Below are 17,954 nucleotides of genomic sequence, written 5' to 3'. Positions count from 1 at the left end.
AGATTATGCTACACGATACCCAGAGGCCATTCCCCTGACTAGTATGACAACCAAGACAGTGGCCCAAGCTATGATTAACGTATTTTCTCGTCTTGGGTTTCCACATGAAATCCTCACGGACCAGGGGACCCCTTTTATGTCCACCTTAATGAAACAAGTGTGTAAAACATTGGGGATAGCTCAGATCAGAACCTCCGTTTACCATCCTCAAACGGACGGATTAGTCGAAAGATATAATCGAACCATTAAAACCCTGCTGAGAAAGACTATCAATGAGACAGGGAAGGATTGGGATCAAAAGTTACCCCTAGTGTTGTACGCCATACGGACACATGAGCAAGCATCCACGGGGCATAGCCCCTTTGAGTTGGTCTTCGGACGCCAACCTCGGTCCCTTTTAGACATGGCGGTAGAATCCTGGGAGGCCGAGGCTGAGGAAGCAGGGACTCCTTTGTTAGAATATGCGGAAAAATTGAGGAACCACCTACACAGCTTATGGACCGACGTACACGCAAACCTGGAACAGGCCCAACAAACACAAAAGTCCTATTATGACAAAGGAAGTAAACTACGGGTTTTACAACCCGAGGACCAGGTCCTAATAATGAGACCCACCTCCGACCATAAACTCCTGGCCAAATGGCAGGGCCCATATCGAGTAATCAAAGCAGTTTCCCCTGTCACCTACCTTATCGAAATATCCTCCCGTCCTATAAAAACACAAATATATCATGTAAACCTGCTAAAAAAATGGGAGACCCCCGCACAACCTGAACGTTCCGTAGAAATGGGTCAGTTTGTGTGTCCCGACAAGACCCTAGATATCGAGTTCTACCCTACCAACCCCGATACTGAAAGTACCCTACCCATAGTAGACGATATTTTACCTGAAGGGCAAAAGCAACAAGCCCTTAAGGTTTTAAAGCAATGGCAACCACTCTTTTCAGAGAAACCAGGAAAGACGTTTTTAATTCACCATAATATACGCACAAGCTCAGGGCAGATCACCAGAGAACGCCCGTATCGTATTCCAGAAGCTAGAAAACACATAATCGAAGAAGAAATCAAAACAATGTTATCCCTAGGGGTCATCGAACCGTCCACTAGTCCCTGGTGTTCACCGGTTGTCCTAGTACCGAAGCCTGATGGTAGCGTCAGGTTTTGCATAGATTTCCGCAAACTGAACTCAAACTCCCTATTCGACACCTATCCCATCCCTAGGGTGGACGATGTTCTCGAAAAACTAGGGAAAGCAAAATACATGTCTACTATCGACCTAACTAAAGGGTATTGGCAGATTCCCTTAGCTCCTCCAGATAGAGAAAAAACAGCTTTTTCTACCCAGTCCGGGTTATATCAATTTACAGTACTGCCTTTTGGGCTTCATGGAGCCCCTGCAACCTTTCAGAGGTTGATGGATAGGATTCTAAAACCCTATCCTGCATTCTCCGCTGCGTATCTAGATGATGTAGTCGTATTTAGTGAAACATGGGAGGACCACTTAATACACCTACAGAGAATATTCCAAGCCCTTCAAACTGCTGGTTTGACGGCCAATCCCAAGAAATGTGTGATAGGTAAAACCGACATCTCCTATTTGGGATATCGGATTAATCAGGGTACACTACAACCTCAAAATGGGAAGGTGGATGCCATTTTACATGCCCCTCTTCCACACACGAAAAAGGAATTACGCTCCTTTTTAGGATTAGTGGGCTATTATCGGCGCTTCATTCCACATTACTCCACCTTAGCAGCACCTCTTACGGACCTACTCACTAAACGATATCCCAATCGACTTTTGCCTTTTTCGGAGACGCAAAACGCGAGTTTTGAACAGTTGAGAGTTTCCTTAACCTCCGATCCCATCCTGCACTGCCCAGATTTTACGAAGCCGTTTCACCTCTACACTGACGCATCGGATGTTGGGCTTGGAGGGGTTCTGACTCAGCCAGATAGCGAGGGGCTTGACCATCCGGTGGTCTACATCAGTAGAAAACTGGTTTCCCGGGAACGTAACTATCCAATTATAGAGAGAGAGTGCTTGGCTATCAAGTGGGCCATTGACTGTTTGCAGTACTATCTCCTAGGGCGGCCGTTTATACTATTCACGGATCACGCTCCTCTTACATGGCTGGCTGCGCATAAAGATTCTAACTCCAGGATACTGCGATGGTTCCTTGAACTGCAACCATTCTCCTTTCAGGTTCGGCACGTCCCTGGATCTCACCAGGCCCCCGCTGATTATCTGTCCCGATTTCCTCTGTCTTCGCCTGTCCTGGAACAGGACAGTTCTTGGGGAAGGGTGTGTGACCGGGCCGCCCCGGGCAACAGCGGGGAACCGGCAGAAACGGAACCGCTACGGCCGCGTTCCCAGGTTCCCCTGGAAACGCGTCCGCAACGAGGCCAGCGTCCTGACGTTGCCTCGGCAACCTCCGGTGACGAGGAGGCTCCGGATTGGCCACCAGGCGGCCAAAAGACGGAAGCTCCGGTCGAGAGGGGGAGAGCCGGGAAGGGAGAGAGGAAGGAGAACGGCGGCGGCGGCGGCGAACCGAAGGAGGAAGAGAGAGACGGCGACAAGGACATCGGAGGAGGACCCCAGTGGCCTGGAAGCGGCGGAACCCGAACCCAGAGGAACAGCGCCCGACCGGAAGCAGGGGAGACCAGCCCAGACCGACGAGAGGACCTCCACAGAGCCAGCCACGACCCTGGAGGGTCGTGGCTCTACAAGGTACGGTCCTTCTGGACAAACCGAGGGGCACAATAAAAGGGGAGAAACGCTGGGGAAGGGAGGAAGGCAGGGTGAGGGGAGGGAGGAGAGAAGGGCACTTTAGAGAGCACCGGGAGAGCACAAAAGGGTAAAGTACGGAATATACACAAGCCCTGAAGTCCTCACTGGCACCTATATCACACATAAAACCCCCCCCCCTCCTTAAACCTTTTCCCAGCAAAACATATAAGTAGAAGACGTGGTATAAGGCGTCCGTTCCACTCACCAGCGGTATGTGTTCCCTTTTTCTTATATGTCACATCCGGGACCTGACGAGGACGATCCGGTACGCCACCTAGAGAAAAGGAAGAAAAGGGACACAGATTAGAAGGAAGATATTCACCACTCCAGAGAAGAAACTGGCGCTAAACGTCGTACTGACTCTTCATCAGTTCTTATTTCAAATTACTAATAAATACTTACCTCAAAAACCCAAATTTACCTCTCCTGAGTGTCTATACTGTGGGGACTGTCTACAGTTGGTCTGTTCAGAAGCAAACCATCTCCAGATGGATCTTACTCTGCATTAAGATCTGCTACGCACTGGCCAAAACTCAACCCCTTGAGACTTTGCGTTCTCATTCTACTCGAGCTACAGCTGCAACCAATGCATTAGCTCGCGGAGTTCCAGTCCTTGATATCTGTCAGGAGGCAACGTGGGCATCCCTCAACATGTTTATCAAACACTACTACCTGGCCACGCAAGTCCAAACTTTGCCCATTGGTCATGCAGAGGACTTTCTAGTGTGATCTTAGGTTCACAGACCCACCTCAGGGGATGGTATTGCTTGTGTATCTATTCTAATGTAAGGAATCTGCAACTAGATGCCTCTATCAGATGGACACGTTATTTACGTTTGATAACACCATATCTGGTAGAGACAGTATCTAGTTGCAGGTTCCTTACCGACCCTCCCATCCTCCCCGCTCTTTAAACTGATTTCTAGCAGCAGGGACTCCCCTTTCAGGGCCCTAGTTTTGACGCACCAGCAGTCAGTTTCATTATGACTCTGCGCTTCTGGTGTGGAAAGCTGTGAAAAGAAACTGACCTCAACAAACTGGGGTGCTGCCTGTATAGGAACTGTGACATCATATATGCCATGTGTGACGCCAACGACGGACCCTGTGCCTATTGACACCACCTGACTGTGCACAGGGGTTCTGCTTACAAAATAGGAAATCCTACTGATAAAGCCAAGAGATCTTCAATAGTACAAAATTGTAGCATTCATAATCCTTCTTAATATAAAGACATCAAAAGAATTCATGGGGAAAAAAATTCTGGAAAAGTTAAATTAAGACATCTTCCTTTTAAAAAATCCAACAATGACTTGGGGTTAAACATGAGTCTAATAGGGATTCTGGTCAGTTGTTTCCAGCAGCATTCTCGGATTCAGACCTACAGTTTAAGGTGTTTACCTGTTGTTTGAAAGAAATTCTAAGTCACGTGCCTCACTATTGAATGCAGTCTAGACTTCAAAACCCTTTTTTATGATGAGAAATGATAGTTTCAAAATTGTACGCAATAACCTTGAAATTAATCTGACTGTGTTTAACAGTACTTTCATTGACTATTGTGCTTTTCTTTCACTTTTTTCCTAGAAGGTGATTCAGTGGAAGGAAATTTGCACCCTACCGCCATGATGTTATTGAGTACTGTGAACCTCCTTCAGACCCTCTGTCTGTCTTCTGGTGTCCATGCTGAAGTAATGCAGAATGAGGCTACAAGAACCCTGTGTGGATTACTGCGCATGTTGGTGGAAAGTGCCACCGTTGATAAAGCAAGTATGTAGTATACTGCTCACTACAGCAGCACTGACAAGTCTGCTTTTACTGCTTTAGCAGTTTTATGTTTTGGTATTTAGTATTCATTTATATATGATGAAGATATGATTTTTAAGAATTACGGTTAATTGTATTTAAAATATGCTTAAACCCATGAGATCCTTGAGCAGAAATTCTATTCGGATAGATATGTCTAACCATAGATTCCTCACCTTAGAATATTCCCCAGGGTCCTGAATGGCATCGGAAACTGTTTCTAGCAATGCTCACAGGCACCACTAGTGATACTGTGGAGTTTTGCGCTGGCTCCATACTACCCTGGAAATGGCGGATTGGAGATGCCTATAACCTCTAACATCTGCCTCAGATCTGAACTTACGCTCCCAAACTCTTCCAACTGTCAACAACTAAAACATAATACAGTGTCCCCTTCTAAAATTATAGGTCTCAAAACGTGACTGTAGAAAAAAACAGATATTGGTCACAGACACACGAAGTGCATCTCTGGTGTTTGGTTTGGGGCATGACTTGAAGTTGTGCAGTAAGTGTGTCCTTGTGCACCCGAAAGCGATCTGGAATCTAGAACTGAACTTGTTCATCACCAAATATAAGAATGAAATACATGGCACTGAATGGGAAGAGGCTGTGCTGCCGATTTATTTATTTATTTTTTTCCACACTGTCTTCTCCCTCTGGCATGCTTTTGGTCCCTGAACAACCACAGGGGCCCCATTCTGGTTCACAAAAGTGGGTCCTTGCTCAGTGTCTTCTGACCCTTTAAGACCCATTCTTTGTCCCGTACTTGTTCCTCTGGCCCCAGGACGTGCACTGAGCAGTTCCTTGTTGAAGCCAGAATAGGATCTGGTGATAATTCGAATGTCTGACCTCGACCTGACCTCGGCTTAATCTCCCAAGATGTCACACTATAAAATTACTAAAGGCGAACCTCTCCCATCATGGACATACCAGCAGGGGCTTCATTATCTTTTTGGCTATGACTTAGAGCAAGTTACACCATCAGAGGGAGACGATGACGACGATGATGACGATGATGATGATGATGGTGGATAGGTGAATGGTCACCTCCTCCCCTTCATTGTGAAAGTTTTTACATGGGCTTCCTACCTTCCCTGATACAGAGCTGAATTTGCCACTTGGACCAGCAGTGAAAGAGAGTGTCTTATTTGCAGTACTTGTCTGAAAGACAGCTGAAGTCTTAAAAAATGAAACTGCATGCTGAGACCAAGACTCAGTCTTTCATAATATTTTGCCGGCTACGCCAGCCACATCTGAGTTCTTACTTCACTTTAATGAGACCCTTACTGGTATCTTGATGGGCACTTGGTCAAAACCCTGTGTTCGATGGCATGTGTAGCTGCAGATACCCATGCTTTGCATAATTCCGCCATCTAGTGTTGGGCACCAAGTTTTACAAGTTGTTTTTCTTCGAAGAAGGGTTTCGAGTCACGAGATGGAATGACTTCTCCTCTCGGTAATACTGAGCATGGGCATCGAGTTCTTAGTTAGTTTTCTCTCCCCTGTTGGGTTGGGTTTGGACGTGTTTCCTCTCACTCGGGTGGATCTCGGTTCGGGCCTTCTGAACTTTTTCTGCCTTTCTACAATACCGTTGGTATTGTTTCGCCCGCGTTTTCTATCTGTAGTCGATCCAATTAAAACCGTTGGGGTCAATTTCTTTTCGTCCTTAAAAGGGGCCTCATCCTTTTAGGGCCCTCTTCAATGTTGAGCTGATAGAACGGACTCTGTTTAGTTTCTGTCCTCGGTGCCATGCCAAATTCTCGTACACCGACCAGCATTTGGTGTGCAGTCTCTGCCTATCTGCCGACCATCGAGAGGAGACCTGTGATGCCTGCAGGTCGTTTAGATCGAAGAAGACTCTTCAGGTTCGAAGAGCTCGTCGACTGGAAATGGCGTTCCAGTCTACAGAGGACAAACCAGACATTTTCAGTGAGGAACACGCACAAGAGGAGGAAGAACATAGTACTGCACTTTCCATTAGAGACTCAGGGGGTTATTACAACTTTGGAGGAGGTGTTAATCCGTCCCAAATGTGACAGATATACCACCAGCCGTATTACGAGTTCTATAGGATATATTGGACTCGTAATACGGCTGGTGGTATATCCGTCACTTTACCGTCACTTTTGGGACGGATTAACACCTCCTCCAAAGTTGTAATAACCCCCTCAGACTCCAACCACAACTCCGATGAGGATAGCCACCCTGTAAGGAAATGCCTTCCTTGGCATGGTTGCCCCCTGACGTTTTGCCTTTTGTTGATGCCAGTTATGATTGAAAGTGTGCTGGGACCCTGCTAACCAGGCCCCAGCACCAGTGTTCTTTCCCTAAACTGTACCTTTGTTCCCACAATTGGCACACAGATAAATCCCTTGTAAATGGTACCCCTGGTACCTAGGGCCCTGATGCCAGGGAAGGTCTCTAAGGGCTGCGGCATGTCTCATGCCACCCTGGGGACCCCTCACTCAACACATGCACACTGCCTCACAGCTTGTGTGTGCTGGTGGGGAGAAAGTGACTAAGTCAACATTTTTGCAACTTTGAAGCAACTTTTAAAGACCTCACTCTTCCCACCGGAAGCGGAGGCTTCACCCTCTGCACCCGAGCTCCAGAGAACCAACACTGCAGAGAGGACTCCCAGGTGACTGCGACCTCGTGAGTAACCTGAGACGACCCCACTGCAACCCCACAGCAACGCCTGCAGATAGGATCCAGAAGCTCCCCCTGACCACGACTGCCTGGAACAAAGAACCCGACACCTGGACCAAGCACTGCACCTGCAGCCCCCAGGACTGAAAGGAACCAACCTCCAAAGCAGGAGTGACCAGCAGGCGGCCCTCATCCTAGCCCAGTCAGTGGCTGGCCCAAGAAACCCCCCTGTGCCCTGCCAGAGTGACCCCCAGGTCCCTCCATTGCTGTCAATCAAAACCCGACACCTACTTTGCACACTGCACCCGGCTGCCACTGTGCCACTGAGGGTGTGTTCTGTGTGCTTGTGTGTTCTCCCCACCAGTGCTCTACAAAACTCCCCTGGTCTGCTCCCCGAGGACGCAGGTAATTACCTGCTAGCAGACTGGAACCGGAGCACCCCTGTTCTCCACAGGCGCCTATGTGTTTTGGGCCCTCCTTTGACCTCGGCATCTGATCGGCCCTGTGTTGTTGGTGTGGTGGCTTTGGGGTTGCCTTGAACCCCCAACGGTTAGATGCCTGTGCCCAGTAGATTGACTGTGTAAGTGCTTTACTTACCTGAAAAACTAACTATTACTTACCTCCCCCAGGAGCTATTTGCCATTTTAACCAAAACTGGGTGTACTACTGTTTTAAATCAGAGTTCTAAACTTACCTGTGTGAAGTACCTTACAATTTATGTGGGTGTGCAGGGAGGTCGACAAAGGGTATCCACGTCGTTAGAGTTGCCTGGGAGTCCTCTCTGCGGTGTTGGTTCTCCTGAACTTGCAGAGTGTGAAGTGAGAGTCTCTTTAAAGTTGGTTTCTTGTTGTTGTTTTGTAGTTGTTTCTGGACAGAGCGGCTGTCCTCAGGAGGTTCTTGATCCTTCAGGTGCAGGTCTGTCCTCTAAGTCCTCAGAGGTCCCTGGTCCCACTGGATGTGTCGCTGTGCAGGTTCTTTGAGTCTAGAGACAGGCCGATAGGGCTGGAGCCAAGTCAGTTATCGTCTCCGTCGTCTTTGCGGGGCTTTCAGGTCAGCAGTCCTTCTTCTTTGTGTAGGTAGCAGGAATCTGATTTCCTGGGTTCTGGGTTGCCCCTAAATACTGAATTTAGGGGTGTGTTTAGGTCAGGAGGGCAGTAGCCAATGGCTACTGTCCTGGAGGGTGGCTACACCCTCTTTGTGCCTCCTCCCTGAGGGTGGCACGCCCCTAATCCTATTGGGGGAATCCTCCAATCTCAAGATGGAGGATTTCTAAAGGCAGGGGTCACCTCAGTTCAGGGCACCTTAGGCGCATTCCTGACTGATGGGCGGCTCCTCCTTGTTTTTCTCATTATCTCCTCCAGTTTTGCTGCCAAAAGTGCGGGAAGTGGCCGGAGGGGCAGGCATCTCCACTAGCTGGGATGCCCTGGGGTGCTGTAACGAAAGACATGACCCTTTGAGGCTCACCGCCAGGTGTTACAGTGTAGGAGGCTGGACTGGCTTGTAGTGAGTACCAAGGGGTACTTGCACCTTGCACCAGGCCCAGTTATCCCTTATTAGTGTATAGGGTGTCTAGCAGCTTAGGCTGATAGATAATGGTAGCTTAGCAGAGCAGCTTAGGCTGAACTAGGAGACGTGTGAAGCTACTACAGTACCACTTAGTGTCATATGCACAATATCATAAGAAAACACAATACACAGTTATACTAAAAATAAAGGTACTTTATTTTTATGACAATATGCCAAAGTATCTTAGAGTGTACCCTCAATGAGAGGATAGGAAATATACACAAGATATATATACACAATAGCAAAAATATGCAGTATAGTCTTAGAAAACAGTGCAAACAATGTATAGGTACAATAGGATGCAATGGGGAAACATAGGGATAGGGGCAACACAAACCATATACTCCAAAAGTGGAATGCGAACCACGAATGGACCCCAAACCTATGTGACCTTGTAGAGGGTCGCTGGGACTATTAGAAAATAGTGAGAGTTAGAAAAATAACCCTCCCCAAGACCCTGAAAAGTGAGTGCAAAGTGCACTAAAGTTCCCCTAAGGACAAAAGAGTTGTGTTAGAGGAATAATGCAGGAAAGACACAAACCAGCAATGCAACAACTGTGGATTTCCAATCTAGGGTACCTGTGGAACAAGGGGACCAAGTCCAAAAGTCACAAGCAAGTCGGAGATGGGCAGATGCCCAGGAAATGCCAGCTGCGGGTGCAAAGAAGCTTCGACTGGACAGAAGAAGCTGAGGTTTCTGCAGGAACGAAAAGGGCTAGAGACTTCCCCTTTGGTGGACGGATCCCTCTCGCCTTGGAGAGTCGTGCAGAAGTGTTTTCCCGCCGAAAGAACGCCAACAAGCCTTGCTACCCGCAAATCGTGCGTTTGGCGTTTTTGGACGCTGCTGGGGCCCAGGAGGGACCAGGAGGTCGCAAATTGGACCTGAAGAGAGAGGGGACGTCGAGCAAGACAAAGAGCCCTCACTGAAGCAGGTAGCACCCGGAGAAGTGCCAGAAACAGGCACTACGAGGATGCGTGAAACGGTGCTCGCCGAAGTTGCACAAAAGGAGTCCCACGTCGCCGGAGACCAACTTAGAAAGTCGTGCAATGCAGGTTAGAGTGCCGTGGACCCAGGCTTGGCTGTGCACAAAGGATTTCCGCCGGAAGTGCACAGGGGCCGGAGTAGCTGCAAAGTCGCAGTTCCCAGCAATGCAGCCCAGCGAGGTGAGGCAAGGACTTACCTCCACCAAACTTGGGCTGAAGAGTCACTGGACTGTGGGGGTCACTTGGACAGAGTCGCTGGATTCGAGGGACCTCGCTCGTCGTGCTGAGAGGAGACCCAAGGGACCGGTAATGCAGCTTTTTGGTGCCTGCGGTTGCAGGGGGAAGATTCCGTCGACCCACGGGAGATTTCTTCGGAGCTTCTGGTGCAGAGAGGAGGCAGGCTACCCCCACAGCATGCACAAGCAGGAAAACAGTCGAGAATTCGGCAGGATCAGCGTTACAGAGTTGCAGTAGTCGTCTTTGCTACTATGTTGCAGGTTTGCAGGCTTCCAGCGCGGTCAGCGGTCGTTTCCTTATCAGAAGGTGAAGAGAGAGATGCAGAGGAACTCGGATGAGCTCTTGCATTCGTTATCTAAAGTTTCCCCAGAGACAGAGACCCTAAATAGCCAGAAAAGAGGGTTTGGCTACCTAGGAGAGAGGATAGGCTACTAACACCTGAAGGAGCCTATCAGCAGGAGTCTCTGACGTCACCTGGTGGCACTGGCCACTCAGAGCAGTCCAGTGTGCCAGCAGCACCTCTGTTTCCAAGATGGCAGAGGTCTGGAGCACACTGGAGGAGCTCTGGACACCTCCCAGGGGAGGTGCAGGTCAGGGGAGTGGTCACTCCCCTTTCCTTTGTCCAGTTTCGCGCCAGAGCAGGGGCTAAGGGGTCCCTGAACCGGTGTAGACTGGCTTATGCAGAATTGGGCACATCTGTGCCCAAGAAAGCATTTCCAGAGGCTGGGGGAGGCTACTCCTCCCCTGCCTTCACACCATTTTCCAAAGGGAGAGGGTGTCACACCCTCTCTCAGAGGAAGTTCTTTGTTCTGCCATCCTGGGCCAGGCCTGGCTGGACCCCAGGAGGGCAGCTGCCTGTCTGAGGGGTTGGCAGCAGCAGCAGCAGCTGCAGTGAAACCCCAGGAAGGGCAGTTTGGCAGTACCAGGGTCTGTGCTACAGACCACTGGGATCATGGGATTGTGCCAACTATGCCAGGATGGCATAGAGGGGGCAATTCCATGATCATAGACATGTTACATGGCCATATTCGGAGTTACCATTGTGAAGCTACATATAGGTAGTGACCTATATGTAGTGCACGCGTGTAATGGTGTCCCCGCACTCACAAAGTTCAGGGAATTGGCTCTGAACAATGTGGGGGCACCTTGGCTAGTGCCAGGGTGCCCTCACACTAAGTAACTTTGCACCTAACCTTTACCAGGTAAAGGTTAGACATATAGGTGACTTATAAGTTACTTAAGTGCAGTGAAAAATGGCTGTGAAAAAACGTGGACGTTATTTCACTCAGGCTGCAGTGGCAGGCCTGTGTAAGAATTGTCATAGCTCCCTATGGGTGGCAAAAGAAATGCTGCAGCCCATAGGGATCTCCTGGAACCCCAATACCCTGGGTACCTCAGTACCATATACTAGGGAATTATAAGGGTGTTCCAGTAAGCCAATGTAAATTGGTAAAAATGGTCACTAGCCTGTCAGTGACAATTTGGAAAGAAATGAGAGAGCATAACCACTGAGGTTCTGATTAGCAGAGCCTCAGTGAGACAGTTAGTCACTACACAGGTAACACATTCAGGCATACTTATGAGCACTGGGGCCCTGGGTTACCAGGGTCCCAGTGACACATACAACTAAAACAACATATATACAGTGAAAAATGGGGGTAACATGCCAGGCAAGATGGTACTTTCCTACACAACCCCCCCCCCCCCCCCCAAACGAAGGACAATAATAAGACTAGCCATGACCTGATGAGTCTTCATTGTCTAAGTGGAAATATCTGGAGAGTCCATCTGCATTGGAGTGGCTACTCCCAGGTCTATGTTCCACTGTATAGTCCATTCCCTGTAGGGATATGGACCACCTCAACAATTTAGGATTTTCACCTTTCATTTGTTTTAGCCAAAGTAGAGGTTTGTGGTCTGTCTGAACAATGAAGTGAGTGCCAAACAGGTATGGCCTCAACTTCTTCAGAGCCCAGACCACAGCAAAGGCCTCCCTCTCAATGGCAGACCAACGCTTTTCTCTAGGGGTCAACCTTCTACTAATAAAAGCAACAGGTTGATCCTGGCCCTCAGAATTAAGTTGTGATAGGACTGCCCCTACTCCTAATTCAGATGCATCAGTTTGGACATAGAATTTTTTAGAGTAACAAGGGCTTTTCAGGACAGGTGCAGAGCACATGGCCTGCTTCAGCTCCTCAAAAGCTTTCTGACAGTTTGCTGTCCATAATACCTTTTTAGGCATTTTCTTGGATGTGAGGTCATTAAGAGGGGCTGCAATGGAGCCATAGTTCTTAATGAACCTCCTGTAGTACCCAGTGAGGCCTAGGAAGGCTCTCACCTGAGTCTGTGTGGTAGGGGGAACCCAATCAATAATAGTTTGGATTTTCCCCTGAAGTGGTGCAGTCTGTTCCCCACCAACAAGGTGTCCCAGATAAACCACCTTACCCTGCCCTATCTGGCACTTTGAAGCCTTGATAGTGAGGCCTGCCTTTTGCAGGGCCTCCAAAACTTTCCATAGGTGGACCAGGTGATCATCCCAGCTGGAGCTAAAGACAGCTATATCGTCCAAATATGCTGCACTGAAAGCTTCCAGCCCTTGCAGGACTGTGTTCACCAACCTCTGAAAAGTGGCAGGTGCATTTTTCAAACCAAAAGGCATTACAGTAAACTGGTAATGTCCTCCAATGGTAGAAAATGCAGTCTTAGGTTTAGCATCTTCTGATAATTTGATCTGCCAATACCCTGCAGTCAAATCAAAAGTGCTTAGATACTTGGCAGATGCCAGTGTATCTATAAGCTCATCTGCCCTGGGTATAGGGTGAGCATCAGTTTTGGTTACCAAGTTGAGACCTCTATAGTCTACACAAAACCGCATTTCCTTCTTTCCATCTTTAGAATTGGGTTTTGGTACCAGTACCACAGGAGAAGCCCATGGACTGTCAGAGTGCTCAACCACTCCTAGTTCCAACATTTTCTGAACTTCTTGCTTTATGCAGTCCCTGACATGGTCAGGCTGCCTATAGATCTTACTTTTGACAGGTAAACTGTCTCCAGTATCTATAGTGTGCTCACACCAAGAAGTGGTACCTGGCACAGTAGAGAAGAGTTCAGAGAATTGATCTAGGAGATTTATGCAATTATCTTTCTGCTCAGCAGTAAGACAATCAGCCAAAACTACACCTTCCACAAGAGCATCCTGTTCTGTGGAATAGAAGAGATCAGGTAGAGGATCACTGTCTTCTTCCTGTCCCTCATCAGTTGCCATGAGCAGGGTGAGATCAGCCCTGTCATAGTAGGGTTTCAGGCGGTTGACATGGAGCACCCTAAGGGGACTCCTGGCAGTGCCTAAGTCAACTAAATAGGTGACTTCTCCCTTCTTTTCAACAATTGTGTGGGGACCACTCCATTTATCTTGGAGTGCTCTTGGGGCCACAGGCTCCAAGACCCACACTTTCTGCCCTGGTTGGTACTGAACCAAAACAGCCTTCTGATCATGCCATTGCTTCTGGAGCTCTTGGCTGGCCTGAAGGTTTTTACTGGCCTTTTTCATGTACTCAGCCATCCTTGATCTGAGGCCAAGTACATAATCCACAATATCCTGCTTAGGAGCTTTTAAAGGTTGTTCCCAACCCTCCTTTACAAGTGTGAGTGGACCCCTAACAGGGTGTCCAAAAAGAAGTTCAAAGGGGCTGAAGCCCACTCCTTTCTGGGGTACCTCCCTGTAGGCAAAAAGGAGGCATGGTAGAAGGATATCCCATCTCCTGCGGAGTTTTTCAGGGAGACCCATAATCATGCCTTTGAGAGTTTTATTAAATCTCTCCACCAGTCCATTTGTTTGTGGATGATAGGGTGTTGTGAACTTGTACGTTACACCACACTCCTTCCACATGGCCTTTAAGTATGCAGACATGAAATTGCTTCCTCTGTCTGATACTACTTCCTTTGGGAAGCCCACCCTGGAAAATATTCCCAGGAGGGCCTTTGCCACTGCAGGTGCTGTAGTGGTCCTTAAAGGAATAGCTTCAGGATATCTTGTGGCATGGTCCACTACCACTAAGATAAACCTATTGCCTGAAGCAGTAGGAGGGTCAAGGGGGCCAACTATGTCAACCCCTACCCTTTCAAAGGGAACCCCAACCACAAGCAGTGGGATAAGGGGTGCCTTTGGAGTGCCACCTGTCTTGCCACTGGCTTGACAGGTTTCACAGGACTTACAAAATTCCTTTGTGTCCTCAGACATCCTAGGCCAATGAAACAATGGAACCAATCTGTCCCAAGTTTTCATTTGACCCAGGTGCCCAGCTAGGGGAATGTCATGTGCCAGTGTTAGGAGGAACTTTCTGTACTCCTGAGGAATCACTAATCTCCTGGCAGCTCCAGGTTTAGGATCCCTATGCTCAGTGTACAAGAGGTTGTCCTCCCAGTAAACTCTGTGAGAGTCACTGACATCCCCATTAGCCTGTTTGACAGCTTGCTGTCTGAGACCCTCTAATGTGGGACAGGTTTGCTGTGCCACACTCAGCTCCTCTCTGGCAGGCCCCCCTTCACCCAAAAGCTCAGCAGTGTCTGCTTCCAGCTCCTCTGGTGTAGGTTCTGCACAGGGAGGGAATTCTTCTTCCTCAGAAGTAGAATCCACTGTAGAGGGAGGGATAGTAGGAAGTGGTTTGCTTCTACTAGCCCTAGCTTTAGGGAGCACTTGGTCCATTGTTCCAGGATCCAAGCTTCCCTGTCCTTTTTGCTTTTTGGCCTGAGCCCTTGTCAAAGCAAAAATATGCCCTGGGATGCCCAGCATTGCTGCATGGGCCTCCAACTCCACATCTGACCAAGCTGATGTCTCCAAATCATTCCCTAATAGACAGTCTACAGGTAAATCTGAAGCTACCACAACTTTCTTTGGACCAGTTACCCCCCCCCCAGTTGAGATTTACAACAGCCATGGGGTGGCTTTGTGTTATGTTGTGAGCATCGGTTACTTGGTACTGGTGTCCAAGTATGTGTTGTTCAGGGTGCACCAGTTTCTCAATCACCATTGTGACACTGGCCCCTGTGTCCCTGTAGGCCTGGACCTCAACACCATTTATTAGGGTTAGTTGCTTGTACTTCTCCAAGTTATGGGGGCAAGCAACCAAAGTGGCTAAATCAATAGCCCCTTCAGAGACTAAAGTAGCCTCTGTGGTCCCCTAATTAGACCAACCCCAACTAAATTACCAAAAGTGAGCCCAGCTACTCCCTTGGATTGGCTATTAGTAGGTTTGCTCCCACCACCACTGCTATTAGTAGGGACACTAGGTGTAGCAGTAGGGGTTGTAGTGGTAGGAGCAGTGGTGCCTTTCTTTGGACAACTGGGATCTGTTGTCCAATGGCCTTTTATTTTACATAAATAGCACCATGGTTTCTTTTCCTTGTTCTGATTAAAGGAGGATTTGGACCCACCACCCCCACCAGAGTTTTTTTGTGGGCCTGATGAAGACTCATTTTTAGATTTGTCCCCACCCTTGTCAGAAGACTTACCATCCTTCTTTTTGTTGCCATCTTTGTCACCCCCTGTATGAACTTTTCTGTTCACTCTTGTTCTGACCCATTTGTCTGCCTTCTTTCCCAATTCTTGGGGAGAGGTCAGATCAGAGTCCACCAAGTACTGGTGCAACAAATCAGACACACAATTATTAAGAATATGCTCTCTCAGGATCAAGTTATACAGGCTGTCATAATCAGTAACTTTACTGCCATGTAACCACCCCTCCAAGGCCTTCACTGCCTGGTCAATGAAATCAACCCAGTCTTGTGAAGACTCCTTTTTGGTCTCTCTGAACGTTATCCTGTACTGTTCAGTGGTTAAGCCATAACCATCCAGGAGTGCATTCTTAAGAACTTGGAAATTATTAGCATCATTTTCTTTTACAGTAAGGAGCCTATCCCTACCTTTTCCACTAAATGATAGCCATAGGATAGCAGCCCACTGCCTTTGAGGGACATCATGTACAACACAGGCCCTCTCAAGTGCAGCAAACCACTTGTTAATGTCATCCCCCTCCTTATAAGGGGGAACTATCTTGTGCAGATTCCTGGAATCATGCTCTTTTGCAGGATGACTATGGGGAATACTGCTGCTGCCACCATGGGTATCTAAACCCAACTTCTGTCTTTCCTTCTCTAATTCAAAAGACTGTCTATCCAAATCCAGCTGTTGCTTTTTAAGCTTCAGTCTGGTTTGTTCCACCCTCAACTTATTGAGTTCCCTCTCTAACATTCTGTCATCAGGGTTGGTGGGAGGGACATTTCTAGAAACAGAGCTATGATGGGAATGAACAGAAGGAGACCTGTCCCTTACAGAAGCCACCCTAACAGCTTGGTTTACAGAAACATTACTACCAGTATGGTGAGAATAAATGCTTTTGCTATGATGTGAGACAACACTATTTATTTGGTGTGGCTCATCATCATTACCATCTATGCTAGATTGTCTAGTAATGGGCAGGCTAGGAAGTTTCTTTCCTGAATCTTTTCCTGGGGGAGTCCCTGAATCAGATTGGGAACTATTAGGTACTTTTTCAACAGATGGGGCACCTATGGCCTTATCCTGTTCTCTAAGCATGTTAAGTAACAGTTCCAAGGAAGGATTTTTCCCTACACTCAAACCTCTCTCTATACAGAGACTCCTTGCTCTTTTCCAGCTAAGGTTGTCATATGCAAGTTTGGACAGATCAACACTTTGGCCTGTGCCAGACATTTTTTAGAGAGAGTTAAAGTGATAGAAAAAGAGAAAAAAGTTTTCAGAACTTTTTGGAAAGACAGAAAAAACTTTTTAAACTTTTAAGAACTTTTTGAAAGTTTAGAAGTACTTTTCAGCACTTAGAAAAGAGTGAAAAGAGGAAATGCAAAACTTTTTGGCTATGTGTATATACACTGACCTTGTTTTGTATATTTTTCTCTTATGAAAAGTACAATGACAAGAGTGGTAAGTAGTCTCAAGCCCTTATCCCACCACTGCACAACCAATGTAGGAGGCTGGACTGGCTTGTAGTGAGTACCAAGGGGTACTTGCACCTTGCACCAGGCCCAGTTATCCCTTACTAGTGTATAGGGTGTCTAGCAGCTTAGGCTGATAGATAATGGTAGCTTAGCAGAGCAGCTTAGGCTGAACTAGGAGACGTGTGAAGCTACTACAGTACCACTTAGTGTCATATGCACAATATCATAAGAAAACACAATACACAGTTATACTAAAAATAAAGGTACTTTATTTTTATGACAATATGCCAAAGTATCTTAGAGTGTACCCTCAGTGAGAGGATAGGAAATATACACAAGATATATATACACAATAGCAAAAATATGCAGTATAGTCTTAGAAAACAGTGCAAACAATGTATAGGTACAATAGGATGCAATGGGGAAACATAGGGATAGGGGCAACACAAACCATATACTCCAAAAGTGGAATGCGAACCACGAATGGACCCCAAACCTATGTGACCTTGTAGAGGGTCGCTGGGACTATTAGAAAATAGTGAGAGTTAGAAAAATAACCCTCCCCAAGACCCTGAAAAGTGAGTGCAAAGTGCACTAAAGTTCCCCTAAGGACAAAAGAGTCGTGTTAGAGGAATAATGCAGGAAAGACACAAACCAGCAATGCAACAACTGTGGATTTCCAATCTAGGGTACCTGTGGAACAAGGGGACCAAGTCCAAAAGTCACAAGCAAGTCGGAGATGGGCAGATGCCCAGGAAATGCCAGCTGCGGGTGCAAAGAAGCTTCGACTGGACAGAAGAAGCTGAGGTTTCTGCAGGAACGAAAAGGGCTAGAGACTTCCCCTTTGGTGGACGGATCCCTCTCGCCTTGGAGAGTTGTGCAGAAGTGTTTTCCCGCCGAAAGAACGCCAACAAGCCTTGCTAGCTGCAAATCGTGCGTTTGGCGTTTTTGGACG

At 47.6% G+C, this 17,954-nt stretch overlaps 1 protein-coding gene across 4 annotated transcripts in view; it reads left to right on the top strand.

Moving 5' to 3' along the window:
* Positions 1–17,954, top strand: part of HERC2 (HECT and RLD domain containing E3 ubiquitin protein ligase 2) — a 1,448,528-nt gene that overhangs the window by 545,964 nt on the left and 884,610 nt on the right. For 3 of the 4 annotated variants that reach the window (XM_069204284.1, XM_069204285.1, XM_069204282.1), the window contains exon 38: positions 4,373–4,555. In XM_069204284.1, the coding sequence (XP_069060385.1) occupies positions 4,373–4,555 (183 nt within the window). The remainder of the gene's footprint in view (positions 1–4,372; positions 4,556–17,954) is intronic. The other variant, XM_069204283.1, reaches the window with a different exon arrangement.

Source organism: Pleurodeles waltl, chromosome 8, assembly GCF_031143425.1.
Source record: "Pleurodeles waltl isolate 20211129_DDA chromosome 8, aPleWal1.hap1.20221129, whole genome shotgun sequence".
Classification (NCBI taxonomy): Eukaryota; Metazoa; Chordata; class Amphibia; order Caudata; family Salamandridae; genus Pleurodeles; species Pleurodeles waltl.
This window is presented reverse-complemented; position numbering and strand designations above follow the sequence as displayed.